Source organism: Argentina silus, assembly GCF_951799395.1.
Source record: "Argentina silus genome assembly, chromosome: 5".
Taxonomy (NCBI): Eukaryota; Metazoa; Chordata; class Actinopteri; order Argentiniformes; family Argentinidae; genus Argentina; species Argentina silus.
The window spans coordinates 12616627-12644126 of record NC_139659.1 but is presented as its reverse complement, the minus strand read 5'-3'; the positions used below and the strand labels follow the sequence as shown (position 1 = coordinate 12644126).

Here is a 27500-nt window from a genome sequence, read left to right as displayed (position 1 = left end):
ACGCCCAGATCCCCCCAGAGGACAGTGAGATCATCACCAACATGGCCCACCTGGGCGTGCCCATCATCACAGACGTGAGTCAGCGAGGTTTTAGACACCTAGCCTATAACACCTGCAAACACTCTCCCCTCTCCTTCTACCCCCCCCCCCCCCCTCTCTCTCTCTTTATCCCTCACTCTCTGTTCCATTGTTCGATGACTTTGCAGATTGTCATTGCGTTCTTCACAGTCTGTTCACCTACAGTAACAATGATCACAGTCTGTCAGGAGCTCCAATCAAACACTCTATTGCAATTAAATCTCTCCTTCTGTTTTCTCCCTCAATGTTCCTTCTCCCTAACTCTCTGTCTGTCTGTTTGTCTGTCTGTCTGTCTGTCTGTCTGTCTGTCTGTCTGTCTGCCTGCCTGTCTGTCTGTCTGTCTGTCTGCCTGCCTGTCTGTCTGTCTGTCTGTCTGTAGTCCACTCTCCGTCGAGGGAAGAAGCTGGACAGGAAGGAGCGTGTGAGTGAGCAGACCTATCAGCTGTCCCGCTGGACACCGCTGGTCAAGGACATCATGGAGGTCAGTTGGACACATGTGCATGCGCGTGCGTGTGTGTGTGTGTGTGTGTGTGTATGTGTGTGTGTGTGTGTGTGTGTGTGTGTGTGTGTTACAGTTTTGTATGTGGGTATTGGCTGACTTTAACCTTCTCTGCAGGATGCTATTGAAGATAAGCTGGACACCAAGCACTACCCCTACATCTCCACCCGCTCCTCTGCCTCCTTCAGCACCACTGCAGTCAGGTATACACACACACACACACACACACACACACACACACACACACACACACACACACACACACACACACACACACACACACACACACACACACACACACACACACACACACACACAGACACACGGTGGGATTTTATTGTATGATAGTAGCCCCATTCAGATTCAATAGAGAGAAAGGGAGGATCACAGATCAATACTAATTTGTGCTCTGGTGGGGGACGGGTGGGGGGGGGTGGGGAGATCAATATTACGAATCTCTCTTGGAGAGAGAGAAAGGAAAAGGGGCGGGACTGAGAGCAGTGACTGGCAGGAGAGTGGACCAACCACAGATTCCATCGATGTCTCAACAACAAAATCAGTCAAAGGCTGTGCCACCAATCAAACACTGTGACCTTTAATAAAACAACACGGAAAAGAGCTTTCAATTCACTCTGGTAGCCCGCAGCCCTGTGGCAGCCAGCTTAGGGAATTGTATCTGTATCCTCACACTACCAGTTCTGGGCATGGGGATGGGGATGGGAGTGGGGGGGTGGGGGGGGGCACCGGGGAGTGATGAGAGAGTGATGAGAGAGTGTTGACACATTGCACTAGCTCTGAGAATCCACAGGCAGCCTCCATTACCTGAGCCCGCTTTAGTAAACATCCTGAATGCCCATGCCAAATACACACGCACAAGAGCACACAAGCACACACACACACACACACACACACACACACACGCATGCATGCACACACACATACACACACATACACAAAATATTGACTCATTAGGACACACACACACACACACACACACACACACACACACACACACACACACACACAATATTGACTCATTTGGGCAAGACCTGAAACAAAGGCAGGTGCATTACATAAGTGAGCAGCTCCCACACACACAGAGGAACTCAGTGTGTGTCTGTGTGTGAGAGAAAGACCATGTCTGTGCCCACCTTCCTCCATAGCGCCAATACACACGTTCTAATCTCACACAGCCAGACGTGTGTGTGTGCGCCTCCAACGTATATACATACATACACCAGGGGAGGCTGGTGGAGGTAGAAATCGGAGTACAAGCTCATTGTAATGCATGGAACGGAATAAAGAATGGTATCAAACACCATAATACAGTTTCATACCATTACATGTTACCTGTAGTCCAGAACCATACCGATGTAACTTCTAGTCTATACTCCTACCTAGAATCTATAGCCTATAACATGTAACCTAGAGCTAATCTATCCTCATAGTAGCCTTAACATGCAGACACTGACCCATCTCTCTCTGTGTGTCTCTGTGTCCCTGGCAGCGCCCGGTATGGCCACTGGCACAAGAACAAGACCCCCGGAGAGTACCGCACCGGCCCTCGCGTCATGGTCTTCATCATCGGAGGCGTGTCCTTCAGCGAGATGCGCTGCGCCTACGAGGTCACGCAGGCCAACGGGAAGTGGGAGGCCATCATCGGTGAGTCCGCCACCGGGGGGCGCCACTGGGCGCAGGCCGACAGGGGAGACAGGGTGGGGGGGGGGGGGGGCGGTTAGGAGGAGGCTAGGGGTCATGTGACGTCTATACGAGAACCATAGACCCTACCATGGTGTTTGCTACTAGGACAGTCCCACCTGCAAAGACATATTGACATACAGTACCAGTCAAAAGTTTGGACACACCTTCTCATTCAATGGTTTTTCTTTATTTTTATTATTTTCTACATTGTAGATTCATATTGAAGACATCAAAACTATGAAGGAACACATATGGAATTATGTAGTAAACAAAAAAGTGTTAAACAAACCAGAATATGTTTTATATTTTAGATTCTTCAAAGTAGCCACCTTTTGCTTTGATGACAGCTTTGCACACTCTTGGCAAGGTGTGTCCAAACTTTTGACTGGTACTGTAGATGGACATGTAGTTGATTGAAATTGATATTGATTATGATTGATTATGACATTTGAACACCTTTGTTCCCCCCCCCCCCTTTCGACGTAATTATTAAACTGACGATCAAACCCTTCTAACGCTTGTACTTTGTACGGATTCATTCCCATTCATTTTGGTCAGCATAGCAGGACACAAATATCCAAACGTGTCTTCGTCGCCAATATTGTTCCCTTCCATGTTGACCAAAGGTGAATAAAAACCAAGGATGAATCAGAGAAGACCCTCAACAATACTCTGTTAAAACATCAAGTGGTCCACCAATGCGTCAATATCTTCAGCACAATCACCTCTTAACTTTTGGATTCTCACACACACACACACACACACGTTTTTTTTTCTTGCTATAACACTCAGTGTGACTCGGAGGACAAGGTGATACTGTATTGCTTGATATCCAACCTGTTCTACATGTATATGCAGTGACATTTACAGTATGTACAGCACAGTAAAGTCCCTTTTGGGTGTGTTTTCCGGACAGCTATCTCTGTTTCTCCAGTGGGTTTCTGTCTAGTTATTCAGTACTCGTCCTCAGTGAGAGAGAGAGTCTGTCTCGTCTGTTTTGCTGTGCTATGCTTTTGCTTTGGATTCAGTCTTGTTCTGTCTAAAACACTTTTGTCTTTGAATTGCAGCTACGCCATGTCTTTTTCTGTGTGTCCCGATGTGTGTTTGTCTGTGTGTGTGTGTGTGTGTGTGTGTGCGTGTGTGTGTGTGTGTATGTGCATGTGGGGGTGCTGTGTGTGCGTGTATGTGTGCGTGCATGCATGTGTCTGTGTGTGTGTGTGTGTGTGTGTGTGTGTGTGTGTGTGTGTGTGTGTGTGTGTGCGCGCGCGCATGTGGGTGGGGGTGTTGTGTGCTTGAGTTGTATAACCCCTTTTTTCGAGATGGCAGAGAAGTGGAGGACGAGAGAGAGAGAAAGAGAGAGAAAGAGAGAGAGAGAGAGAGAGAGTGGGGGCGTGGCGTGGCACATGGCATGTGATCAAAATGAGTGGTGAAGCCGCCTCTGTTCCTCCACAGGTTCCACCCACACGCTCACCCCCACCAAATTCTTAACGGACCTGCAGCACCCTGACTTCCGAGAGTCCACTAGGGTGTCCTTTGAGGACCCAGAGCAGACCTCAGACGAGTGAGGCAGAGAGAGAGAGAGGGAGGGAGAGGGAGAGAGAAAATCACACTCTGACAAAGTAAAGGCAGCCGCACAAAGAAGCCCTTTCTGAACCCCCACAGCACAAGGGCTCTCTTTCCCTCCGCCCTCCTCTTGCTACACTCACGACTGTTTCCCCCTCTACCCACCCACCCACCCACCCGCCCCACCCCACTCACCCCAACCAACCACCCACCCACCCACCCAACCTTCAGGGATGGGGGTCCGCCTCCTGCTTCACTGCATGGCCCAGTCACCTCAGGCTCCCCCCCCCACCCCCCCTCCCCCCTGCAGGCCACCGGCCAATCAAAATGTGTGCATGTGTGACTGGCACAGCCAATAGAGATCGCAGACAGGTAGAATGGGGCGTGTGTTACCTGTCTGTGAGGCCTCTGGGTGGTGAAGTCTGTGTTGAGTGTCAATGCCACAGGAGACCTGACCCCATCTCTGCTGCCCCCTCCCCCCCATCCCCCCTCTCCCCTCCTCCCATCATCTCAGCTGGGTGGATTAAATTGCCCCTCTGCCCTCCCAGGGCACTCTGAGCTTGTCTCGTACCCCCCTCTTCTCCCAGAATTTTGGCGCCGATTTAATCTACCCCCCGAGATCCATCTTTTTTACTTTATTCCTGTCTTAATTATTTTTTCTAATTAACCAAAAAAATCTATAATTATTCTTTCAGGAGAGGTCCTTGAGTTGATGTTGGATTTCTAGGATTCTAGTTGATTTATGATTATTTTTTGCTCCCAATCCTCCAACGTCCTCCTCCTCCTCCCCCTCTCCTCCACCTCACGCTCTCTCAGTCCACCACCAGACATCACATGCTTACATGACCCAGGAGTCGTCTGCAGAGAACGCTGCACCTCACAACCTTAGCCTCTGAATCGGCCCCATTCGTTTTGAAGATCTATGGACCCCTATTCCTGATACCAATCGCTCCTCTCTCTGACCTGGTGGCTCCTCCTACAGTGCTTCTCTGCAGACACCCACACTGGGAATGTAGCAATGTTCACCTACGATATGCTTTAGCACCTAGAAAAGATGCGACACCTCATAAAAAAAAAAAAAAAAACGCTTTCACTATCTCCCCTCCTCTTCACTCTCTTCCTCATGTTCGACCAAGTTCCATTTCTCTAGACCTTCTATAGAATCGACCTATATCCGTTCTAGAACGTAGAGGCAGGAACACATAGCGTAGGAACTTACAGGTCTACTTTTGGAACACCGTAAATGTTCCGGTAACAACCACATCATTGACTAAATTGGGGATTTTCTTTGTCTTGTTGATCTTGTTAGGTGATTTTTGCCCACACTGTCACTTTGTTAGAGATGCCCCTCAACACAACAGTCAAAGACATCCATCTCATTCTTGCTTATCTGCTAAAGCGATATCTTTTTGAACCAACTTTTGGTTTTATGTTTTTTGTTTTTCTTTGTGTTAGTATCGATCACCATGTGCAGTATGTCAGCTTTACCACATACTGCCACATCCAACACTTCCTGAACCAAATAGCCATCGTTTATTTACCAAAAAAAACAAAAGTTTGTTTCTGTTCTGGTATATTTTGGTATCCATCTAGTGGGCGTTGGGGAGAAACGCCGCTCGCTATGTTGTGTTTCTGGCCAGAGGCCCACAAAGCTGTGTGTTTGGGACGCCAGGAGACAGGAGAGAACTAGGCAAGGCCAGTCCAAAGTTGATCTGTGACGAGTGCTGCTCACCCACACCAAATCCCACCCCCACCCCCTACACACCCACGATGCCTGCATCACCATGGTGACCCAACTTCAGATGGACTCACCTCCTTCTCTCCTGTCTCTGCCTGTGCCTATTTACTGCAATCAACCAGCCCTCCTGATAGCTTGTATTGTCTCAGCTGTGAGCTGTGTGTACCTAACTGGCAGGCTTGTTCAATTCAATTCACTGAGCTTCAATTGAATGTGCGTCTTTGGTGAGCCAAAATGGAGGAAAAACATGCAGCTTTGCCTCAGAAACAAACCAATGAAGGGTAACGATACTACTGATAATACTGTTGAGTAGGTGTGGGGAGTAAATCAAAACGTTGGTCCTTCTGTTTGCCCTGGTTTACGAGGGCCATGGTTTGTCCAAGATGGAGGTAAGCCATCAACACATTCGATTAGTGACAAACTAGTTGGACAAATGTTTGCTTTACTCCTGTCCAGTACCTTCCAAGTTGATACTGTGTCTGAAATGTGTCTTCAGCTATGAAAAAAAAAATCAGCTTATTCATATTTTGGTAGTGCTGTTATTTTAAGCTTTCAATTTTGCTTTTTCACCCACAAATGCAGGCAAAATCAGCAAATATTTCCCTGATGTCTTTAAATCAGAGAAAGGCTGAACAGAAAGCTGCTTACAGACTTTTTGTGTTGTACATTCCTCTTTTGGGGTTTTACTTATTTTCCTCATATTGTTATAAGATTGATGTTTGCATGCATTGTGATAGAAGCCTCTGAGGTCATATGCACATGCTTACATTTGATTGGCAGTGCTTTGGTCGAGGTGCGTGGTCATTGGTCACCCCTGACCAGTGTTGATCCACAAGCCTCCATGTCTGAAATAATGTATATAACTCTACAGAGTTGCATGTATAATGGTACATTTGGCAGGTAGTATGATAGTATGTCATCACAAACCTGTTACGATTTCCTTACCCCTTGTAAATAACTTACTTATGATAACCAACACATTTTCAAAAGCTGGCTGTCGACTGATTTCAACTCCTTGGTTGCTCTTATGTTTACCTAATTTTCAACATTTCAGTGTCTACATCTAAGCGTTCATAGCAAGAGCTGAAAACACATTTTCCCATGAGCCTCGTATTTCAAGGGTAGTTCTAATGCAGCGTTGTGTCTGTGTTCCCCTCGGTGCCTGGCCTGTCCTCTGCCTCTCCAGGATCCACCCACGTCTTCACCCCCACCAACCTCCTGGAGACACTCAAGACCATGAACAAACCAGACGAAGAAGTGGCCAGCTAAAATCACCCAACCCCAGTCCTCCTCTCTCCTCTCCTGTCCTCTCAACCCCCCCCCCCCCCTCCCGTCCACCTCCCCAGACCAGACCCCTTCCCCTAAATCCTACCTTACTTGTGTATGCATCTTGCTCGAGAAGAAAAAAAAGCAAAAAAAAAACAATGACAGCATTGATGAAAAAAAAAGATATATATGTTGAAACAAAGAAAAATAATTCATTGCAAGTATTCTCATGTTTTACAATGGATGCAAATAATAAAACTTATTCAAAGAGGTTTAAATATCAACTAAGGCCATTTAAAACTGAAAGTACCAAATGTAATATTGTATGCTATGAAACCTGCTAGAATTTGTAAAAGGTTTTCTCTGTTCGTTCCCTTGGTTCTCTTATTGGTGTGAAGTTTATTGGGTAGTGGGTGGAGGAGGGATGTGGACCGCTCTCGATGCAGGGTGCAGTCAATGCAGAAAAATTAAATCATATCACTTCACATGCAATATATTCCATCATGGGCCTTTTCGGGGAGAGCCCTGGCTGTTCAAGATGTTTGTATCAGTAGCATGCTTGAACATTATGCGGACTGTGACTGTGTACGATGCGATTAGTGTGACGATACTGGCAACCTGAGAATAACCGACAGGCCAGCTATGGTATAGTGACAGAAGAGGAATCTGTCTCTGGACAGGCCAGGCTGATCCCGCTGACAGCTTGTGAGAACTCACACTCGTGTCCGGGACCTAGCCGGTGACGAACAGCTAGACTGACCCTAGAACGGGAAGTGACTGTAGATAGTTACCGAACGATAGACCGGTCATTCCTCCTCCAGCCACGAGACTGGAAGTATTTACTCACCACCTCCTTTTTTTCCGTTCTCTGGAGAGAATTCACGTTTTAGTGTCAAAAATGGCCAATGCTTGCAAAACGTTTTAAGAATATTCCTAAAGGGCCGATTGTATTTCAGTATTGTATCCTGTCCGATTCTTAAGTCTATATCATTGGTTAGTAACGATGTTTAACCGGGCCATGCACTGAGTAGCTTGTTGTGTATGCCATATGTTGATGTTTTAGCGTCTCACTGTTGATTGGTGATATTTCTGACTGTGAAGTAGTGAAACATTTCCTTTAAAAAAATGCCAATGTGAAGCCACATGTGTTTGTGATGTTTTAGCTGTAGCCGTAGTGGTCAACTGGGAAAAATATCTAATAGCTATATTTTGTTTGTCTGTCTGTTAATTTCTCTTCTGGTGCAATGTTAAATCTTCCAATGGTGAATGGCTTTGCAAAGAAATCTAACCCCCAATATTTCAAATGTTCGTTTATCTCTTTTCTTTTCATCCCTCTTTCCTGGCCAAACAAGTTGTATATTGCACTACGCGTTTCCTGTGAACGCTTATTTTGTTTTTATGTTTTTCTATTATCATTTGCTGTTGTATAGGTCCACTTTATTGAATTAATTTATATCAAAGTTATTTATCAAAGAAAAAAAAAAAGATTAATAAACGAAACGTTAGTCTGTCCTAAACCTGTTTAACTTATTGGGATTCTATGTTTGCGAGTGTTGAAGCACAAACAAAAGTATACTTCATGTGTACCGATGTACTAAGGCTGTCTAATAAATTGGCTTCCATTACAAGAGAGAGACTCAGAACGTTTGTACACTGTTTCTTCTATGTTTCCATCGTTCCTTCACCATCTATCCTTCCTCCCCTCCACCACACTCACAGTACAGTGTACAGAGTACAGCTCCGATAGTCGTAGTCTCAGACTAGGCTCAGTATTGCCTAAGGTTCATACAAACTTTTAGTGATTAAAGATAGTAACACTCTGATTCAACACCAACGTGTATTTGGCTCCAAAGCAGGAAATAGAAATTATTTGCTACAAACAAAATAATTTGATAACCAATCATCGTACAAAAGTACAAAAAGTATTATTTTAAAAAATCATTAAAATATTTGAAATCTTCTTGTGCTCAACACAAAATCTAGGTCGAAGACCATATTAAATCTACAAAAATAATCGTATTCATTTGATCAAATAGTTCCCTGATAGTTATAATGACACATGGATACATGGATATCAGCTATCAAACAAACCGTATGACATGATTACAACTAGAAAAGTCTCACATCAAACATATTAGATATTACAACTACTGTGTATGTTAATGAGCATATTGCATACTGTTTGAACACACACATCCAACAGAGAACAGAAGCCAGGATGGTGTTCATACAGTATTTCTGAACAGTCAACATCAGTATCACAGTATTACTGAACATTCAGTATCACAGTAGCTTTGTTGTTATTACAGTGCATTGATGTCAACTCCAACATTGGGGGTTCAATATGGATGGCTATTTCATTGCCTAGCACAGCAGGCTAGAGTATCCAACTTCAACAACTGATAACACTGAAATTCTTTGTAAACCTAACCTAACTCAAACCATCAAAAAACAATAAAAAAAACAACAACAATGAATGATCAATAAATTATGGAGTGAAAAACTACAGTATGTGTGGCCCTTCATCTCCTTGTCTGAAGATGCGTAGCAGCAATTTCCATTATTATATGCACTTTCATTTAAGACATTTACATATAAAAAATAATTTGAGATTGATAATAATAGTAACACTCACACAACTGAATACAAAACCAACAATAATGTCTATATCATGTTAAAAAATTGTCCCATGGAGACATGGTTCATATAAGAATTGGAAAATTCATTGTGGTTGTAACTTAACTGTTGTTCACTCATTTGTGAGGGGCTCCCAGTTACAGCTGTCGAACTGCAAACCTATTATTTCTATATGATACCTGAGATTACAATCGTCACTTCCCCTATGACCTACAGCTGTGAACTGTGTGTGTAGTGTATCCTGCCTTACTACGATGGAGGATTAAAAACAAAATGCTTGAGGGTCTACAGTTCACTTCACTGCTGGACAACAACAGACACTGCCTGCAACCTCAGAATGGCAATATAAGGATAACAGGCGTTGTGTCAGAGATACCTGGCCTGTGAAAAGAGCCTGTGATGCCTAATACATCTGCTTCACGTGACTCCACATTCCTATCCTACCCTATTGCACCACACTCTAAGTGAACACACTCCCCCAGATGTAGAGACCTCCATGTGGTCAGAGTGGTCGTGTCCGGGGGCCTGCCGTGGCTGTGGACCGGTCAGTCCATGCAGGACTGAGACAGTGCCCCCTGATGGTGGAGTCCGGTGGCGAGGGAGTGGGCCATGCGTCTGGTGGCGGTCCTCATCCCGCGGGCCGCCTCGATGGCCCGGTTCAGTGAGCTGTTCAGATCTCGCCGGTCCGCAGAGAGGGAACGCCCAGAGTGAACTCTGACTTCTGGCCGACCCCTGCCCCCAGAGGCCACGCCCCCGCTCAGAGACAGGTAGAGGGGCTGGGGGTGAGGGGGGCCGGCCTTTATTACAGGGCTGGAGTAGTACCTGTAGGGAGGACGGATTCATATTACAACACTCCAGAAAACACAGTCTGTTCATACTACATACAGTCGTGGGAAAATTTAAGTAGTTGACTTTATTTATTTATTTATGATTCTTAATCAAGTGTATCATTTTGGATGTATACTGTGTTTTTAAAGCGTCCACTAAACTAAACTAAACTAAAGCTGTTTACTTCAGTTGGAATCCTGCAGGTTGTGTGAATCAAACATTCACACTGATTATAGCATTAGAGGATTTATGTGAAATGTAAGTGCCTCTCTCTCAAGTCAAAATGTTTCAATGTAAGATATTAATTAAATGCATCTGCGAAGCTAGTCAAAAAAACACCCATCCATAAAAGTATGCTTACTCAGTACAGTGAGTCTGGTGAGTCTGTCCCTCAGCTCGGAGAGATTTCATTAAGATTGGCAGAAGATGAAGAGGGCTTGTGGACAAATTAACCTAATGGCTACTTCATCATTTCCACAGAGAGAGAGAGAAAGAGAGAGAGAGAGAGAGAGAGAGAGGCGTGTACTTACAGAACTGGCGGACACACTGGCACGCACTGGACCAGCGGCACACTGCCCAGCACGGGAGGGGGCGGCGCTGCCAACAAAACGCCTCTCACGTCTCTGTGGGGGGAGCTCATTGGCTGGCTGCCTCTGGGGGTGGGGCCAGAGTCTCTATTCATCCTTCGTTCTGTAAATCACAGACAATCACAGACACGTCGTCAGAAAAGGGCATTGAGTTAAAAGGGTATAAAAGTCTATAATTCAAAGCATTGTCATAAAACATGTTGACATGATCTGAGGCACTGGCTTGTTTTCTAACCTGGTTCAGTGCTTGTGTTAGCGCGTGTCTCACACCTGCCACACAGTGGACAGTGATGAGAATGCAGCCCGGTCTGCATGGGCGCAGTCTTGCCCCCTACTGATCCCATCATTCAAAGGAAAGAGAAGAAAGATTAAGGAACAAAACTATACAATATTAAATCAAATCTCAATGCAAAACAATACAACTATATGAGTCTGTTATGTTATAATGGAAATGTGGCTTCTGCTCTACCCTCCCCCCTGCCCAGACAACACACAAGGCAGCAAGGCACAGTGCCAGTGTGCCCAGGACTTTATAGTGACACACAAACCCCAGGTCCAGTGCAGAATGAGAGCTAGATCCTTACGTGTGGGGTGTCTGTGAGGGTTGTGTGGAGCTGGAGGACACCATGGACACACAGGGGGGGCTGGGGCCTGGCGCCCTCTAGAGTCAGGCTCATCTCTCCCTCCTGAGACTCGGACACACACACTGGCTCTGGGACACTGCTGCTGCTGCTGCCCTGCAATACAACACAGCTCACTCCAATAACGTTTCTTAGACGAATCATATACAAGTCTATACATTCTATATGTTTGTTCTCTCTGTGAGAAGTACACTCACTGAACACTTTATTAGGAACACTATACTAATACTGGGTAGGCCTCCCTTTGCTCTCAAAACAGCCTCAATTCTTCATGGCATTGATTCCACAAGATGTTGGAAACATTCCTTTGAGATTCTGGTCCATGGTGACATGATTGCATCTTGCAAGATTTTTCAGGTGCTTTTTCAAACTGTGAATCTCCCGTTCGACCACATCCCAAAGGTGTTCTGTTGGATTCAGATCCGGTGACTGGGAAGGCCACTGAAGAACACTGAACTCATTGTCATGTTCATGAAACCAGTTTGAGACAACTTTTGCTTTGTGACATGGTGCATTATCATGCTGGAAGTAGCCATTAGAAGATGGGTAAACTGTGGCCATGAAGGGATGCAGGGATGTTGGTCAGCAACAATAGTCAAATAGGTTGTGGCATTCAAGCGATGATTGATTAGTATTAACAGGACCAAAGTGTGCCAAGAAAACATTCCCCACACCATTACACCACCTCCACCATGAGAAGGTGTACAGGTGTTCCTAATAAAGTGTTAAGTGAGTGTATATTGAGACTGAAAATGCACTTTAAATAAAACGTCTGTTCCAAGACTTATTTTACTCGACATACAGCTTCAATTAGAACCGAGTGAAAAAACACAACCAACATCATATTCTGCAGCGACATGAACAGTATTCTGTTTGTCCACAGACGTAGTAGCTCTCTCTGTGCAGATGTGTTCCAGTGTTAAACCGTGATGCTGTCTGTCTTACTGGTATGGGCCCCTCCTCTGCTCCTGACTGTTTCTGCTCTGCCGCGGCTGCCTGCCCGCCCAGCAGGGGACTCTGGGGTACGTCTGGAGGGCCGTGGTCTGGGCGTGGACTGGGCCTGCTCCGAATCTGTGGCTGGAGATGGAACAGCCAAGATCAACATGTTGTATGACGCCACAACACTGGTTTCCAGCAACATTCCTGCTGCTCCATTCATTTCTATTATAGTTTTTATTACTTGTCATTGTAAATTGTGTATATGTAATGACAAATAAATGAAACTTGAACTTGAACATGTCGTTGTTAGTCAGTTAAAACTGTGGAGTATAAGGAAGTGTGTGTTCAGTATTGTGTAATGACTTTCTCAGCGGGATCATAACTCACTCATGTCCAGCTGGGGTCTCTGTCTGGGCACAGAGGCCGACCTTCTGCTAGGAGTTGGCCTGGGAGTCCTCTCCTCCTCCTCCTCCTCCTCCTCTCCCATCCTCCTCTCTTCCCTGCTCTGCTCTCTACCACCATCCCTTCTTCTCTGAGCAAACCTGAAAGGAGGAGAGGCACCCAAAGCATTATTGTATCAACATCACACAATGAAAAAGAGAGATGAGGGAAATATCCACTGGTTAGGGTTTAGGGTTATATCCACTGGGAGAAGAACATTTTGAAGCAACCCTATACTGTAGTGTACATTGTGACAACTTTAACCACAACGACCATCAAACATCCCTATCAAGGCTCACCTAATGCCAGGTGTGGAGGTGAGAGGGTGAGTGTGGTCCCCCTGGGCTGAAGGGGGCGCTCTGACCGGGCTGGGTAAGTTGGCGGGCCTCAGACTTCCCTCTAGCCGCTCCTTCAGTCTGGTCACCTCTGCCTGTAGAGACTGGAGGGCCTCACTGGGACAGAGGCAGACACCAGAGGTCAACAACTACACCAGGGGAGGCTGATGGATTTCTACCTCTGCCAGCCTCTACTGAACCTCATCCGTGGTGAAAGGGTGGTGCCTCCCGAACTCAAAGTCATTCAATAAAAGTGACTTAAATGTGTCCACTGAATGAAATGGTACGAGGGTTTAAAACGTCACATTCACCCAGTGAGTGGTTCATAGGGATGACTAACCAAACCAAAAAAAAAAAAACATCCTTTTAGACAAACTCATTCATATGGATATTGATATCTGACTCATGCAATGTCACACCATGCAGGGGCAGCGACACAATGTACCTCCCTGAGTCTCCAGACTTATTAGCTTCCATTTCTGTAACAAAACGAGACAACACAGAATATGAAAACACGTTTGTCTGGCATTTCACCTTCATGTACTGTACCAGACTTGACCTGTGCAAGGAAGAGGCATTACAAATACAATCAAATCACAGCCAATGAAATAACACCCTGGGAGATATCCCCAGTCCACAGACACACGAGAGACAGAGACCAACTGACCAACACAACCAGTATAGCAAAGTCAAAACAGCTCCTGACAGTCTAACAGATTCCCAATAGATGATATCGCGAGTTGCCAAAGGAAATACCACATGAGCTGAGAGAGAGAGTGTTTTTCTGTTTTACCGCAGTGAAGCTCAGCTCAACCCTTTTCAATAGAAGCCATAAATCTACTGTTGGCTTGTTTGCGCCACCATCGCCATGACAGCTGCTTGAGAGACTCACTTGCGACTCGTCAGCTGACCAGGGCCCTGGGCTTGGAGGGGATCGCCATGGTGACAGGGTGCAGTGGGGGAGGGCCTTGGCCGGTGGCTGCGCTGGGGATTGGTCGGTTGGTGAGTGGAACGGTCACTCTGTCCCTCTTCCTCCCCTGACACGGTGGGGACTGAACAGAGGAGAGGTGGAGGAGAGATGGAGGAGATGATTACTGAGGGAAAAAAGGGACTGAAAGTGGAAAAGAGATCAAGTTATATAATGACTAACTACACACATTCTATTGCCTCCCTTCATGTTCTATGCTCTCTCAGACTCAGATTAGACAGTATTACGTTGGTAAAACAGCCATTTCCCTTCTCATCCATCTCACAATTTCATAAACAACGACGCCTCCAGACTACAGCCACAGACAAATACATGTGGACTCACTGTGGTCACTGTCTGGTCCAAATTCACTGGTCCCACTGCCAGCCCAGTGCTGGTGGGTCCGGCCTGCCCAGGCTTGGGGGGTCGTGGTGGCCCAGTGCTGGGGGGAGCTGGAGGCTGACGTGCTTCTCCTCTCTCTCTCCCCCCCGACTTTGGCTCTCCCTGACGACCCCCGTGGGACCTGGCTGGGGCTGCTGAGACGAGACCCACCGCTGAGCTCCAGGGAGGTGGGTCTCTGTGAGGGGGCGGCGGGGAGAGGAGGCCCTGGGACTGGGGCTTTGTGGGGCTTCTCTGGGCGCTCCTCCTGTGGGACTGACAGGCTACACACCCAGGGAGGAGGGAGGGAAGAAAAACAAAGACAGGAAATGCACTGATAAGATTCAAATGGAACCACTGAGCTGGCTTTACTAGGTAAATAGCAACAACACAGGGGAATGGGTTTACATGGGGGAACACCCTGTGGGGGATGAATACACTGCAGATGTGTGTGTGTGTGTGTGTGTGTGTGTGAGAGAGAGAGAGAGAGAGAGAGAAAGAGAGAGAGAGATCGGGGGTGGGGGATGTGATATTCTGTGAGATTTACAGCATTGTAACTGCGGGTGGAGGAGAGAGGAGCAGCAACTCACCTCGCTGTGGCCCTCTGGTGGAGAGGACTGGGACCTGCAGGAGTCAGGCGACTGCTCTCAGAACCAACAAAGCCACTGTCTGTCTCTGGTGAGATGATCCCATCCTAATGAACAGCGTTGAGAGAGAGAGAAATTAGTTTTGATTTCCTCAGATTCATAGAATAATGCTAAAATAGGGATACAAATTCATTACTTCACTACCACTAATATGCGCTTCCAGTTAGACCATAGTCATTAATTCACCAACTGCCAAAGAATTCTGGAACACTCACCACCTAGAGTGCCAAGTGTTTTATGTGGTATTTACCTAGCAACAATACTTTGATTGGCTACAAAATGAAGCATCATCATTTATACATTTTTGGTGAATAAAGTCACCCTTGGCACTCCAGAACGTTTACAATTTGGGCGACTTTATTCACCCTCGGCACTAAATTAGTTAAACAATTTCTTTAGCAGAACCATTTGCTGGGAAAAGCTTTGATATAGACATATCAAATGGATGCCCTTTTGATTGAATTACTGTATTCACAGCGGACACCAGGTATAACAAGGTTGAAGGGGAGCTGCATTAGACTCACCTGAGAAGGCGCTCTCCTACTCCCAGCATGCAGTTTGGTGCCTCTCCTCTCAGACGCCGCGTTCTCCCCCAGACTAGTCAGGCTGCTGCTGTGAGACTTCCTGTCCTCTGGCCTCTTACTGCCATTGGCCAGCTGACCAGGAAATGCAAGGGATTGGCTGAGGGCCTTTGGGGAGGGTGGACCTGATTGGCTAGCTCTGGGTCTCGCCGTTGGAACTCTAGGAGAGTCCTGCTGATCTGCCGTCGGCTGTCTGCTCACACAGATGAATACAACAAACAATCAAACAAACAAACAAACAACGTTTTATTTGCCAATCAATCGTCAACCAACTGTTTGGAGCGTTTTAGCTCACATCCGGCTCCCTCCTGGGGTGGGGATCGAACCAGTGACCTACTGATTGCTGGCTGGCCTTTCTAACCTCTAGGCTACCTGCCACCCCCACTCTAGAACTTAGAGTGTTAGAGATAATAGCATGTAGAAGCCAGGCAGCAGTGTTTAGGAGAACAGAGTCCTCTCCACTCTAGTCCAGACTCACCTCCGTGGGAGACTTCTCTGACTCTCTGCACTCTTCTCACTCCCGGTCCTGTGGTTCCGTCCCTCTCCCATCCCCTCATCTCCTGAGTGTGCTGCTCCTCCTCCGGCCCCTGGGGAGTCACTGACTCCCTCCCTCAGACCTCCAGGGTCGAGGAGTCTGGGCAGCTCCCTGAAGTGATCGTAACTGGAAGAGAGAGGCATCGGTTAGGGTGGAATTACAGTACATCTCTCTCAATGTGTCCTCGAAGTTACTCACAGGTTTTCCATAAGACAGTATACTCTTCGATTGCATTCCTATCAATACAAAATTAAATTACAAAAACAAAATTTTGAAAGTGAAAACCTGTGTTGACAGACCCCTGTTATGTAATAACATCAAATCCGTACTTCAGTGTCTTTAAGAGAAACTCACTGGTCCATCAGAGAGCTGAAGCCTTGTTCCACACATCTGTGTTTGTGGCTCAGAGGACGGAGGAGGAGGGACGGCAGCATTTCCTCTTCTTCCATCCCTCCCTCCTCTCCCTCGCTCTCTCCGCTGGCCGAGCTCACCTCCACCCCCACGACCCCCCCAGACCCCCCAGCCAGAGGGAGCACTGGGCTCTGGACAAAGAATAGAAGAGAGGAAAGATGAACAAGCTGAAATAGAACACTGACTGCAGGAACAAAGCAGATTTAGCTGTCATCTGTCATCATAATTGTGCATGATGCTATGGGGGTACTGAGTACTCAACTGTTTACCGATAATACTGTCAAGATTTGTCAAAACATTTCTGTGTTACACAACAAACATTCCCATGCTACGGTATCATCATGTGTGTCTTCCAAAGAAAGGCAGGCCTCCAGTTCTTGTGTTGTACAGTGGTGTGTCCACAAACGCTGGTGTCATGGGTACCTCAGGGAGTGGCATGGACTCTCTGCCCCCAGAGGGCACGTAGAGGGGGGTGGGGTGAGGAGGTGGAGAAGGGGGGGCCTCCGAGGTGGGCCGGTCCTGCTCGGTCTGTTCCACCTGCTCCTTCAGCTCCTCAATGCGCATCCCACACTGGAATATAAGCCCCTCCAACTCCCTATTGTACACACACATTGACACACACATTGACACACACACACACACACACACACACACACACACACACACACACACACACACACACACACACACACACACACACACAGACACAGACATGGTCACACGGGTACAGAGCATGTATTGTCAATTCAATTCCTAAAGTCCACTTCATTTCACACCTCAAACATGAAGATCCTAGGTCATTTTGCAGTATCTGGCCTCACCTGTCTGGGTCGAATGGACCGAGCTGGTTGGCTGTCTGCTGGAGGAGTCTGTGTTGGTCCCGTGCTGCCAGGTAACCCCTCTCTAGGGAGTCCTGCCCCTGGACCAACTGAGAGAGACCCTGACAGAGACAACACACTCACATTATCCATGCTGAATGGAGATTATTTGGAGACTAGGCGCCTACAACTGCTAGTGGAGGACTGAATCTCAGTGTAAGTGAACGGTACAGACCTTCATCTGCTTGTAAGGTTTGAGTCTTCCTCTCCTCAGGACCTCTTCAAACGTCTCCACCTGAAGAAGAGAGGCAACACCAGGACTTCATCATGACACGAAACATCAGAACATCGGTATAAAGTTGAAACGGTTCCACTATTGTGTTTTCATCCATAAAAACAACCCAAAGCTCTGAAAGACAGATACCTGTTGGAGGAATCTCTCTGCCTGCTTGGAGAGGGCCTTGGTCAGCTGCTCTCCAACCCGGGGGCCCAGGCTTCTGGAGGAGGTGGAGGCCGCAGAGGAGGGTCGGGCAGGGGAGCCTCCGGTTTGCCCTGTTGTGCAGACAGACATTTTGTTTTCAGCTTCAGAACAAAGAGTAGCAGAGCAAACCGTTGTAGTGAAGTGTAAGCTCTTTTTTTTTTTTTTTGATACAAAACAAAGATGGCTGCTCGTACCTTGGTAGGCACCCTGTCCATTCAGGTGAGCAGAGCTGAACTCCGCCCTCTGAGCTTGGGGGAATGTTAGAGTCATGACCTTTGACCCCTCGTGGAGCATGCCTGATTGGACAGAGTGACTGGGCTTGGGTGGGTCAGAGTAGAGGCTCACCTGGAGAGACAGACAGACAGAGGCCAAAGAGAGGAAGAGACATCGGTTTTCTGACATCCCTGCGAAAGAGTTTGAGTTCCATAAGAAGCAGAGATAGAGACAGGAAGGTAAATGAATACCAATAGTGTTGTATTTCACCTCAAGACCTTCGTTAACTGTCACAGCACAATGAGAATACACTGTCTTACAAGTGGTGGTGAGAAGTTTTTTTTATAATAGTGGAAGTCTAAAGGGTCAGAGCATCTTTTCACCTGCAGCCCTCTGCCCTTCGTCTTTAACACAACCTCCATTTTGTGGTTTGTATCACAAGCACTCCCGGCTCTGTTTGATTGGATATGACCTTCCCACTACCCAGCCCCCTCCCCTTTAACACTGGCTGATTTACTGCGTCCTACTGACACTGTGAATAAGGCAGGAGAAGCCAGCACAGGGACAATAGAAGGTCATTAAGCCGACAAAAAAGCTAATTTCTGTGTGGAAGAGATGAAAATAGCCTATGTGGGCTGGACCATGTAATAAGGGAGTGTATTGCAGATACATGCACGTTTGCACGCACACACAATTACACAGACACAATTACACACACAATTACACACACACAATTACACACACACAATTACACACACACAATTACACACACACACACAATGGCTGACAGGGTGACTGCCCCTCCCTGATAAGCCTTTCAGACAGTAAATCAGAATGACCCCTGCTTGACCTCCCCGAGTGTGTCTGAGTACCACAGTCTCATCACGCACACGCACACGCACACGCACACCCCCTCTGGGCCAATCACAACCGCTGGGCTAATGCTAGGCTAACACTAGGCTAATGCTAGGTTTTAATCCTTCTGATACTTCAAAAAAGGCAGGAACATAAGTCATTTATCATACTATACATACAAACTGCTTCTTCAGCTGTGTTTTTGTTACAGGATTAAGGTTAAACCGGCCCTCCCTCTATCTGCTAATATGTCTGCAGAAGGAGGAGGAGAGACAGATGGCTGTGTAGTTAGAGGAGGAGAGGAGGGGGTGGGGGAGGAGAAGGGGATGGGGGGGAGGGGGGGTAAACTGATGTTAATTAGTATTAAGAGTAGACCTCTGTGCAGCTAGAGGAAGAACACAAGACAGAGGAGAGGAGGAGAGAAGAGGAGAGGAGAGGAGAGGACAGGACAGGACAGGACAGGACAGGACAGGACAGGACAGGACAGGACAGGACAGGACAGGACAGGACAGGAGGGAATGGGAGGAGAGGAGGGGAGGGGATGGGAGGAGAGGAACTAGACTGTTGCTGTTTTAACAACTATCATCACAGAGGAAACATGCAGTAAATAGCCACTGCTGCGGTGTGAACCTGACTACAGCAGAGACTACACTGTCCATCTGGCCATGATAAGACCCCCCCCCCCCCCAAGGGCCACCATGACATCAGTTCCTGTTGCATGTCATGCATCTATCTGAACAGAACACGTGATTGTCTCCATGACAACAACATGGAAGCAGTGGAGTTTGCATTGAAGATCACATGATTTGCCATGTCAACACATGACAGGAAGGGGATGTCATGGGTGTGTCCAATCACAGGGTCAGATACAACTCTAAGCCGTGTTAAGCTAAATGGTCTTTGTTTACCCTCTTAAGTGCAGTTATACATACAAAAGCAATTGTGAAAGATATATATACAGTATATATATATATTTTTATAGTTAGTAAGGTCTGAGTACTACAGCTATGGTTACTACCAGAAGCTGTGACGTTTCTTCTATGCAGTAGCAATAGGAGCATCATAAAAAACCCTTCATAAAAATCTCCCTCGTGTGCTACAACCGCTCTACAACTCTGTTTCTCTACCGTCCTGGGCATTCACAGCTCCAGCTCAATAACACACTTCCAGTGCCGCATTCTTTCATTTCAACCACAGACCCACAGCCGGAGCACTGAGAATAGCCTGACCACAGAGGCTGCTGTTTGAGTGGCTACTGGCTGGCCTACTCTTCTGTACATAGAGGCTAGCAGCCTTGTGAAGCAGCCTATAATCATCCAGCCTTGTGAAGAGCCAGGCTCTCTGACCTCCCCTTCCCTCTCTCCAGCATCTGCCCTCGGTCCTCTGTGTTCTCTCCTCCACACAGCCTGCTTTTAGAAGCACAACGGAGGAAACTAAAAATAACCTCTCTCATCTCATCGAGAGACTCCACTCCAGAGAGGAGACGGAGGAGTGTTCACTGTACTGGAACAGAAGAACAGTCAGGAGATTTCTGGCTCAAGCTTAGCAGTTGTTTTGTTGTTGCTGTTGAGTTACTTAACAGGCGAGGTGTTCCACCATCGAGGCCTGTCACTTGGTAATTTGCACGATAAAGGTGTGTTCAAAGTCAAACTGGAGATTAGCAGTAGCAACACACACACTGACACTGAGACACACTCTCACACACACACACACACTACCTTGGCTTCCAGACGCATACGATCGATGGTGTTTTCTGCCTCAGCATACTTGGTCAGCAGCCTGTTGTAGTCCTCCTATGAGAGAAAAGGAGGGAGGGAGAATGAGGGAGAGGGAGAGAGAGAACGAGACAGGAATAGAGTCAAAGCTGAGTTCGAAACATAAGCTATAAAAGAGGAAATCAATAAGAGCACCATTACGTTTTAGTGTGTTTGCGTATCAACATGTCAGACACTTGTTTGCCTTCGAGGCCTAAGTTAAATAATCATGGTGCTGTCCTCCCTCTCTCCCTCCCTTTCTCTCTCCCTCCCCCTCTACCTGTAGCTGCTGCACCAGGGTGCTGGCCTGCTGTGGGCATCTGAACTCCTCTGGCAGGGTGGTGGTGGGGGGCCCGTCCGCACTGCTCATCAGAACCTCTCTCACAATGTCAGCGGGGGACTTGAAGACCAGGGGGGGCTCCACCGACAGGGACCTCTGCCTGGGGGCCTCCCTGCTCCTGGGGGGCGTGTAGCCGCTCTTGGGGAAGCGGACCCTGGGCTCCACCTTGGAGAAGTCGGGCGTGCGGTAGCTCAGCGGGCCTCTCCTGTCAGTACAAGAACACCGGATCACAGTCAGCCAAGGGAAACCAAACTCGATTGATGGATTGACTGGTTAAGTGAATTGGCCATATCTAGACTGTCTGCTGCCACTCACCTGCTCTCATCCGCCTCTGGGTCCTGGCCTCGGTGTTGAGATTTGGAGGGGCTCTGCGTAAGCGTCCTCTGGCCCCTGTCCTGGGTGCTGCGATGGGGGATGGAGTCTGGGGAGGAGGAGAGCCAGGCTTTGTGTGGGGAACCTGCGTTCGATCGTGGGGTATCAGGGGAGCGCTGTCTCATCTTCCTCGGGGAGGGAGACGGACGTTGGCGCTGGGGGTCTCCACCCCCCTCGTACCTCTGCTCCCTGAGTCCATACGTCACCTGCTCGTACCGCTCAGGAGAGATGGCTGCTGGGTAAGGGGATGCCCTGGATTTGAGCTCCTCCCCTTCGGACTCAGGTGGCCAATGAGGCGTGGGGGCGTGGCTGAGCCGGCTGCTGCTGTGGTGGGATTCCGGGAGGCTCTCTGGGAACGCCGGGAACGTCTCGGCTTCGATCCCGGGAACGCTGGCCAGCTCCTCCAAGGAGAGGTGGCGGAGGTGAGGGTAGGCGGAGCCTCTGGGAGGAGGGGGAGACTGTGGGGGTGTGTGGAGGAGGATGAAGGGGGAGAGGGGGGGGAGGTTGCCAGACAGACTCTCTCCTAACCCTGTTTGATCTCTGTCTGAGTGTTCACTGGCCTGTGTTAGTAGGTCAGCACTGTAACTGCCGATGGTACCGCCCTCCTCCTCTTCCTCCTCTCCTCCAACACCACGGCCCTCATCCCAGCTAGCCTCAGCCCCAGCTCTGCCATGATAGGACATGTCAGTGTGTCCGTGCGACTCACTGTCCTCCCCTTCTCCCTCTCTCTCCTTCTCCTCCTCCTCCTCCTCTCCCTCGGTCATATCCAGCTGTCTGTCTCTCACTGGGAGACGCTCCAGCTCCTGTCTGTGTATGACCCAGCTCTGCTCCTCTTCATCGTTCTGCTTCAGCTCCTCATCCTCAGTCCAGATCTCCACACTGTCCTTGCCCCCCTGGACATCCTCGTCTACAGGACAAAGAGAAAAGGATGGAAAAGAGTTTTCAGATGTATCCATCACAGCCTTCATTGTGTTTATACAACCATCTATTATATTTCTATCTCGTGGGATATCCAGATAAATAAATGTCATCCTCTAGATGAAGATTTTAGAAGGTTTTAGAAGCTTTAGCCTCAAATACACTGCTGAAAAGCATACACAATTACACAAAATCAGCAGAAATGGATTAGAAATAGATGTGTGTTTGAGACGTACACAGTGACAGCGTGTGAGGGTCTCCTCCTGGTGGTTCAGACTGGGACTGAGGCTCAGAGTCTAGCAGCTCACTCAGGTTATAGCTCAGCTCCTCCAGAGGCTCTCCCAGCCCCAGCCCCAGCCCCTCTGCCACACTAGGAGACCCCTCTTCTGGGTCCAGGGCTCCAGGGGACCAGGGTGGTCCATCCTCTCCCTCTATCTCCCCCTTCCCCCCCTCCTCCCCCTCCTCTCCCCCCAGACCCACGTTCTCCAAGGCCTCCTCCAGCCCGATGATGCCGTTCTCATCCATGTGGCTGTGGAAGTCCTCTTCCTCCTCCTCCTCATTCCTGTCCCCTTCCTCCTCCTCCTCCTCCTCCTCATTCCTGTCCCCTTCCTCCTCCTCTTCCCCCCAGTCGACCTCTGACCCCACAGAGCTGGCAGGCGAGGTGGGTTTTGGGGCAGGGGTCCAGAACAGAACCCCTGCCGTGGTGCTGCCTTCTGTCCACTCCATCAGAACTAGTGCTCTCTAACTGTCACTTCCTCTCAGATTCTGACCTTTGACCTCTGTCTCTGCCAGGTCTGGTGGCTCCCAGCATCCTGATCCTCAGCCTGGTGCTCCTCTGAAGCCCGCCTCCAAAGCCATTGCTGAGAGGTTATTGGTTGCAGGGCATGTCAGTCAGCTGGTATAAGGTGCCTGTAGGTGGAGCTAGAACCTGTCGGTCTTCAGTCTTGTAGAGGTCTGAGAGAGCGGGTCACACATGGTCTCTGCTAGGTAGCTGGACCTCCTAGAAGGCCATGCAGACCCTGAAAACAAACACATACAAATGATTGTCCAAAAAAATTTTTTGACTTCCTAACTTTCCCAACGTTAGAAATATTTAATTCGCTAAGTACACCCACTTGCGCAGGCACGCACACACACACACACACACACCCACACCCCACACCCACACACACATCTGGGAAGAATCAAATACTGCAATCCTCCCTAGCACCCTACTTCTTGGGGCAGCTGTGACTTCAGCACAGTGAAGACCGCAGCCAGAGCCTCTTTAAGGCAGTCATTCGTTTAATGCAGAGCGTCAGCGTTCGCTAATGACCTGTGATTAAAGACCACGGCAATGCACACCCTGTCTTCCCCCTCACACACAGCTGCTCCCCACTGGAAACATCAAAGCATCCAAATCAATCACAACATAACCATGTGTCCTCCTCCCTGGGCTGAATATTTCATTTTCATAATGTTTATAATGGGAAATCCCTCACAGAAAGGGTGGGTGTGTGTGGGTGGGTGGGTGGGGGGACTCTTAAGAGATGCTCTCAGAAAGATTGATCACTTTAATAAATAAGAAATGAACATATTTCCATGTTTCAGTAGCCTAGCACTTAGCACATCAATCAAGGTCTACTGGCCTAAAGGAATGGGATTTGCTAAATTGTGAGATTGTGTCCACTGCTGCAGTTCCTAAGACAATGATATGGGAACACAGGGGATAATACCAGAGGAATATTCCTAAACTCCTAACCCTAACCCATGAGGGTGTGTGTGATTGAACAAGAGTAGCCTTTGTGGACAACAGGGGAGGCTGGCGGAGGTAGAAATCAGAGGACGGGCTCATTGTAATGCATGGAACGGAATGAGGAACAGCATCAAGCACATGTTTGACACCATTCCATGCATTACAATGAGCCCATCCGCTGATGTCTATCTCCACTGGTGTAATAGTCTGAGTACGAGTACGAGTGTGTACAAGTATTCTCGGGCCTAGAGCTCTGGGGCCGCAGTTGACCGTCACCATAGCAACCCCACAACACCAAGCCCAAACCCCCGCAGTTCTCTGAACGCAACAGGCTTCAATGCAGCACGCCTCACCCCCTTCAGCCAATCAGCATTCACAGCACTGCCTAGTGAACTGACAGAGATGGCGAATGAGAGAACGTTCTGGGGCCGAGCGTGGAAAAGGAGAGATAGAGAGGCACCTTTAGACGCATCTGTGCACTGCTGAGGGACACTTGTCACCTAGAGTATGCACTTCAAAGTCTCAGAAGAACAGGCTGGAGATTTCTGGCTCAGGTTTAGCAGTTTTGTGTTGTTGTTGTTGTTGTTGTTCAAATCAAATTAGATGTACACAATATACAGTATATACAGTACACAATGTACAATATATACAATATACAATGTCATGAAAACTCCTCAACAATCAATATCAATTTGCAGTGTAATATTATTATGAATACAAAATGAGGAAACAATAATAATAACATAATAATAGACACAAGCATCTTTCTAACCTGATTTGTTAGAAGAATGGGAGCACAACAAATCATTGTAATGAACCATGTTTGTGCAGCACAGACACTGAGAGAGTGAAGCAGGAGGGAGAGTCATTAAGAAAAGTGGTCGCTGCATCTTGGTCCTCATCATGTCCCAGATTACCAAAAGCAGATTACAAATGGAGCAATGCCTCTAATCTGAGACACAAATGCATCACCACCAGTTTGTTCTCTGGATGCGCCCACACACACACACACACACGCACACGCCCACACACACACACACACACACACACACACACGCACACGCACACACCCACACACACGCACGCACGCACGCGCCCACACACACGCACGCACGCACGCACCCACACACACCCCTTTGTTGTGGGGGACACAAACAGCACACTCTCTCAGTGTGGAACAAGTAACACGTCCCTTGGTCTCCTCCTTTCATATGCTAATAGCTTGTGTGTGTCGTGGAAGCGCTGTACTAATAAAATGCATTACTATTGTATGTGTGTAACAAACACACGCATGATGTAAATGTTTTTTTGTTTTTTTTAACTCTATAGTAATCTAAAGATGAGAGTCTGTCACTGTGCATGTTAGAACTGCTACATTCTATCGTAGCCAAACAGCCGCCTGGTGGCGTGTAAGAAGGGCTAGACAGGACTAGACAGGACTAGACAGGACTAGACAGGACTAGACAGGACTAGACAGGACTAGACAGGACTAGACAGGACTAGACAGGATTCACCTGTTGCTGGCCTGAGTGGAGAGAGTGTTACTCTACAGCACTGTTTTGGTAGGAGTGCAGGGGTATTATACCCAGAGTGGCGCACACACACACACACACACACACACACACACACACACACACACACACACACATCTCCCCAGGAGGCTGACAGACAAGACTAATCCTCAGGGTGACAAGGGAGCTAGCACTGTGTCTGGGAAGACACAGGAGAGGGAGAGAGAGGGTAATGAATGCCTGTGCCACGCTCTCCCCTGACTCATAGCCCTCCCAAAGCTGTCCGTACAGACGTCAAAATAAACCAGCCAAAAGCAACAGTTTTCAGTTTTCCAAGGCTGAAGACCAGAGAATTCTGCTGCTTCTGTTATTATACAGCCTCGGGAGATGAACCACATTGAGCTAAGAGCCCAGTTTGTTAAGACGGCCTACTAACTCACTAACTAAGCAACGGAGGCTTATCTTCTTAGGCAGCGAGGGGACAGATAAGGCCATAGACACAGAACAGAGTCTGCAGGGTGCTCATACTATCACAGCAGTGCATGAGCTAAGAGACTGAGACCCCTGTTTTCAAGATAACAAGTATTTGAAAGATTCCAACAACTGCAGAGTTATACGACTTGAACTATTCCAGTTTGTCAAGGTTGAACAAGGTCTTTTCAGGATAATCCCAAACAGGTAGTGAGAGAATGACAAAGGGTTGCAAAGGGTTAGTTCACACACACAACACACACACACACACACACACACACACACACACACACACACACACACACACGTTCTTGCTACAGCAAGAGCATTGGGTGTTTTTAGTATTCCTCACCTATGCTTGGGGAAGCTGTACTATCCAAGGCTGACGATTCAGGGAATCAAAACAGACTTCGAGATGGCAGCCGATCGGCAGACTTCAAAGCAGCAGCATTGGTTGCCTTGAGAACCGCATACAAACTAGAAAAAGACCCACCTCAATGTCACCAAGCGACGATGGATACAAACCACGACTTCATCCAATGATTTAAGTGTAATGTTAGTGCTGGAAGATGATACATCTATTCTGCACATAGTGCTTACAACGCATTACTCGTATTTATTAAAGAACATTTGAAAATGGAATACTTGGCAAGAGTCAAGTCTCTTTCATGATCAAGAAAATCACTTTCTCTCTACTCACCCAACCCACATGAATATCGGTCGAGTAGTCACATTTAGCCAAAGTAGATAACACTTTGATGACTAGTTCATTCTGTCTATTTAACACTTGAAAGTGTAGCTAATACACAGTCAATTTCACTTTCAGGAGAGAGTGAAGGCTCTTCAGCTAATTATTCCTCGAAGCGTGGCGCTGATTTTGCAGGCGGAAAAGTTATCATCAAAACCAAACAAGACGCCAAAAGCAGAGCACCGATTGGTTCTCTGGCGCCTGGAGGCAGGACTTGGCTAGGATTGACAGTTCCGATACCAGTTATATCCACAAGAGGGCAGCATCTCCTCAGTTTCCTTGAAATTATTTGTAGTGCCTTCAATGATCTACATGCACCCCTAGGGGGAGCCATAAGCCATTACAGGATGTATTGATTGATGAGGTTATGTTCATGCACATCTCCAGTATCATATCTCTGACTTAAAGTTGAGAAGGTAAAGCAGGTTCTCTACCCAGAGGCCACTGACTGGCAGCTATAGTCTACTGGACATCTGGTGCATCCCTGTGCTGACAAAAATGCTGTCCACTCC

The 27500-nt window shown here is 47.7% G+C and overlaps 2 protein-coding genes across 2 annotated transcripts in view; one reads left to right on the top strand and one right to left on the bottom strand.

Moving 5' to 3' along the window:
- The window catches only part of stxbp1a (syntaxin binding protein 1a), a 29591-nt gene extending 21149 nt beyond the window's left edge, over window positions 1-8442 (top strand). Inside the window, exons 15-19 of the mRNA XM_083670332.1 lie at window positions 1-74; window positions 458-559; window positions 695-780; window positions 2085-2239; window positions 6766-8442. The exon at window positions 1-74 is cut by the window's left edge and continues 36 nt beyond it. Of these exons, the coding sequence (XP_083526458.1) occupies window positions 1-74; window positions 458-559; window positions 695-780; window positions 2085-2239; window positions 6766-6848 (500 nt within the window). The 3' untranslated portion in view covers window positions 6849-8442. The remainder of the gene's footprint in view (window positions 75-457; window positions 560-694; window positions 781-2084; window positions 2240-6765) is intronic.
- A 226-nt stretch (window positions 8443-8668) lies between these two features.
- On the bottom strand, window positions 8669-23287 carry akna (AT-hook transcription factor). The gene is made up of 24 exons (XM_083670030.1): window positions 23136-23287; window positions 22760-22904; window positions 22391-22512; window positions 21549-22258; window positions 21174-21438; window positions 20858-20932; window positions 18266-18416; window positions 18015-18142; window positions 17826-17885; window positions 17594-17712; window positions 17196-17367; window positions 16716-16903; window positions 16305-16487; window positions 15770-16019; window positions 15189-15292; window positions 14566-14882; window positions 14146-14305; window positions 13218-13370; window positions 12865-13019; window positions 12484-12615; window positions 11482-11634; window positions 11133-11231; window positions 10841-11000; window positions 8669-10304 (listed from the first exon to the last, which is right to left on the bottom strand). Exons 1-24 carry the CDS (start codon window positions 23247-23249, stop codon window positions 10028-10030), a joined length of 4392 nt encoding a protein of 1463 aa, XP_083526156.1. The 5' UTR covers window positions 23250-23287; the 3' UTR covers window positions 8669-10027.
- Window positions 23288-27500: the final 4213 nt, after the last annotated feature.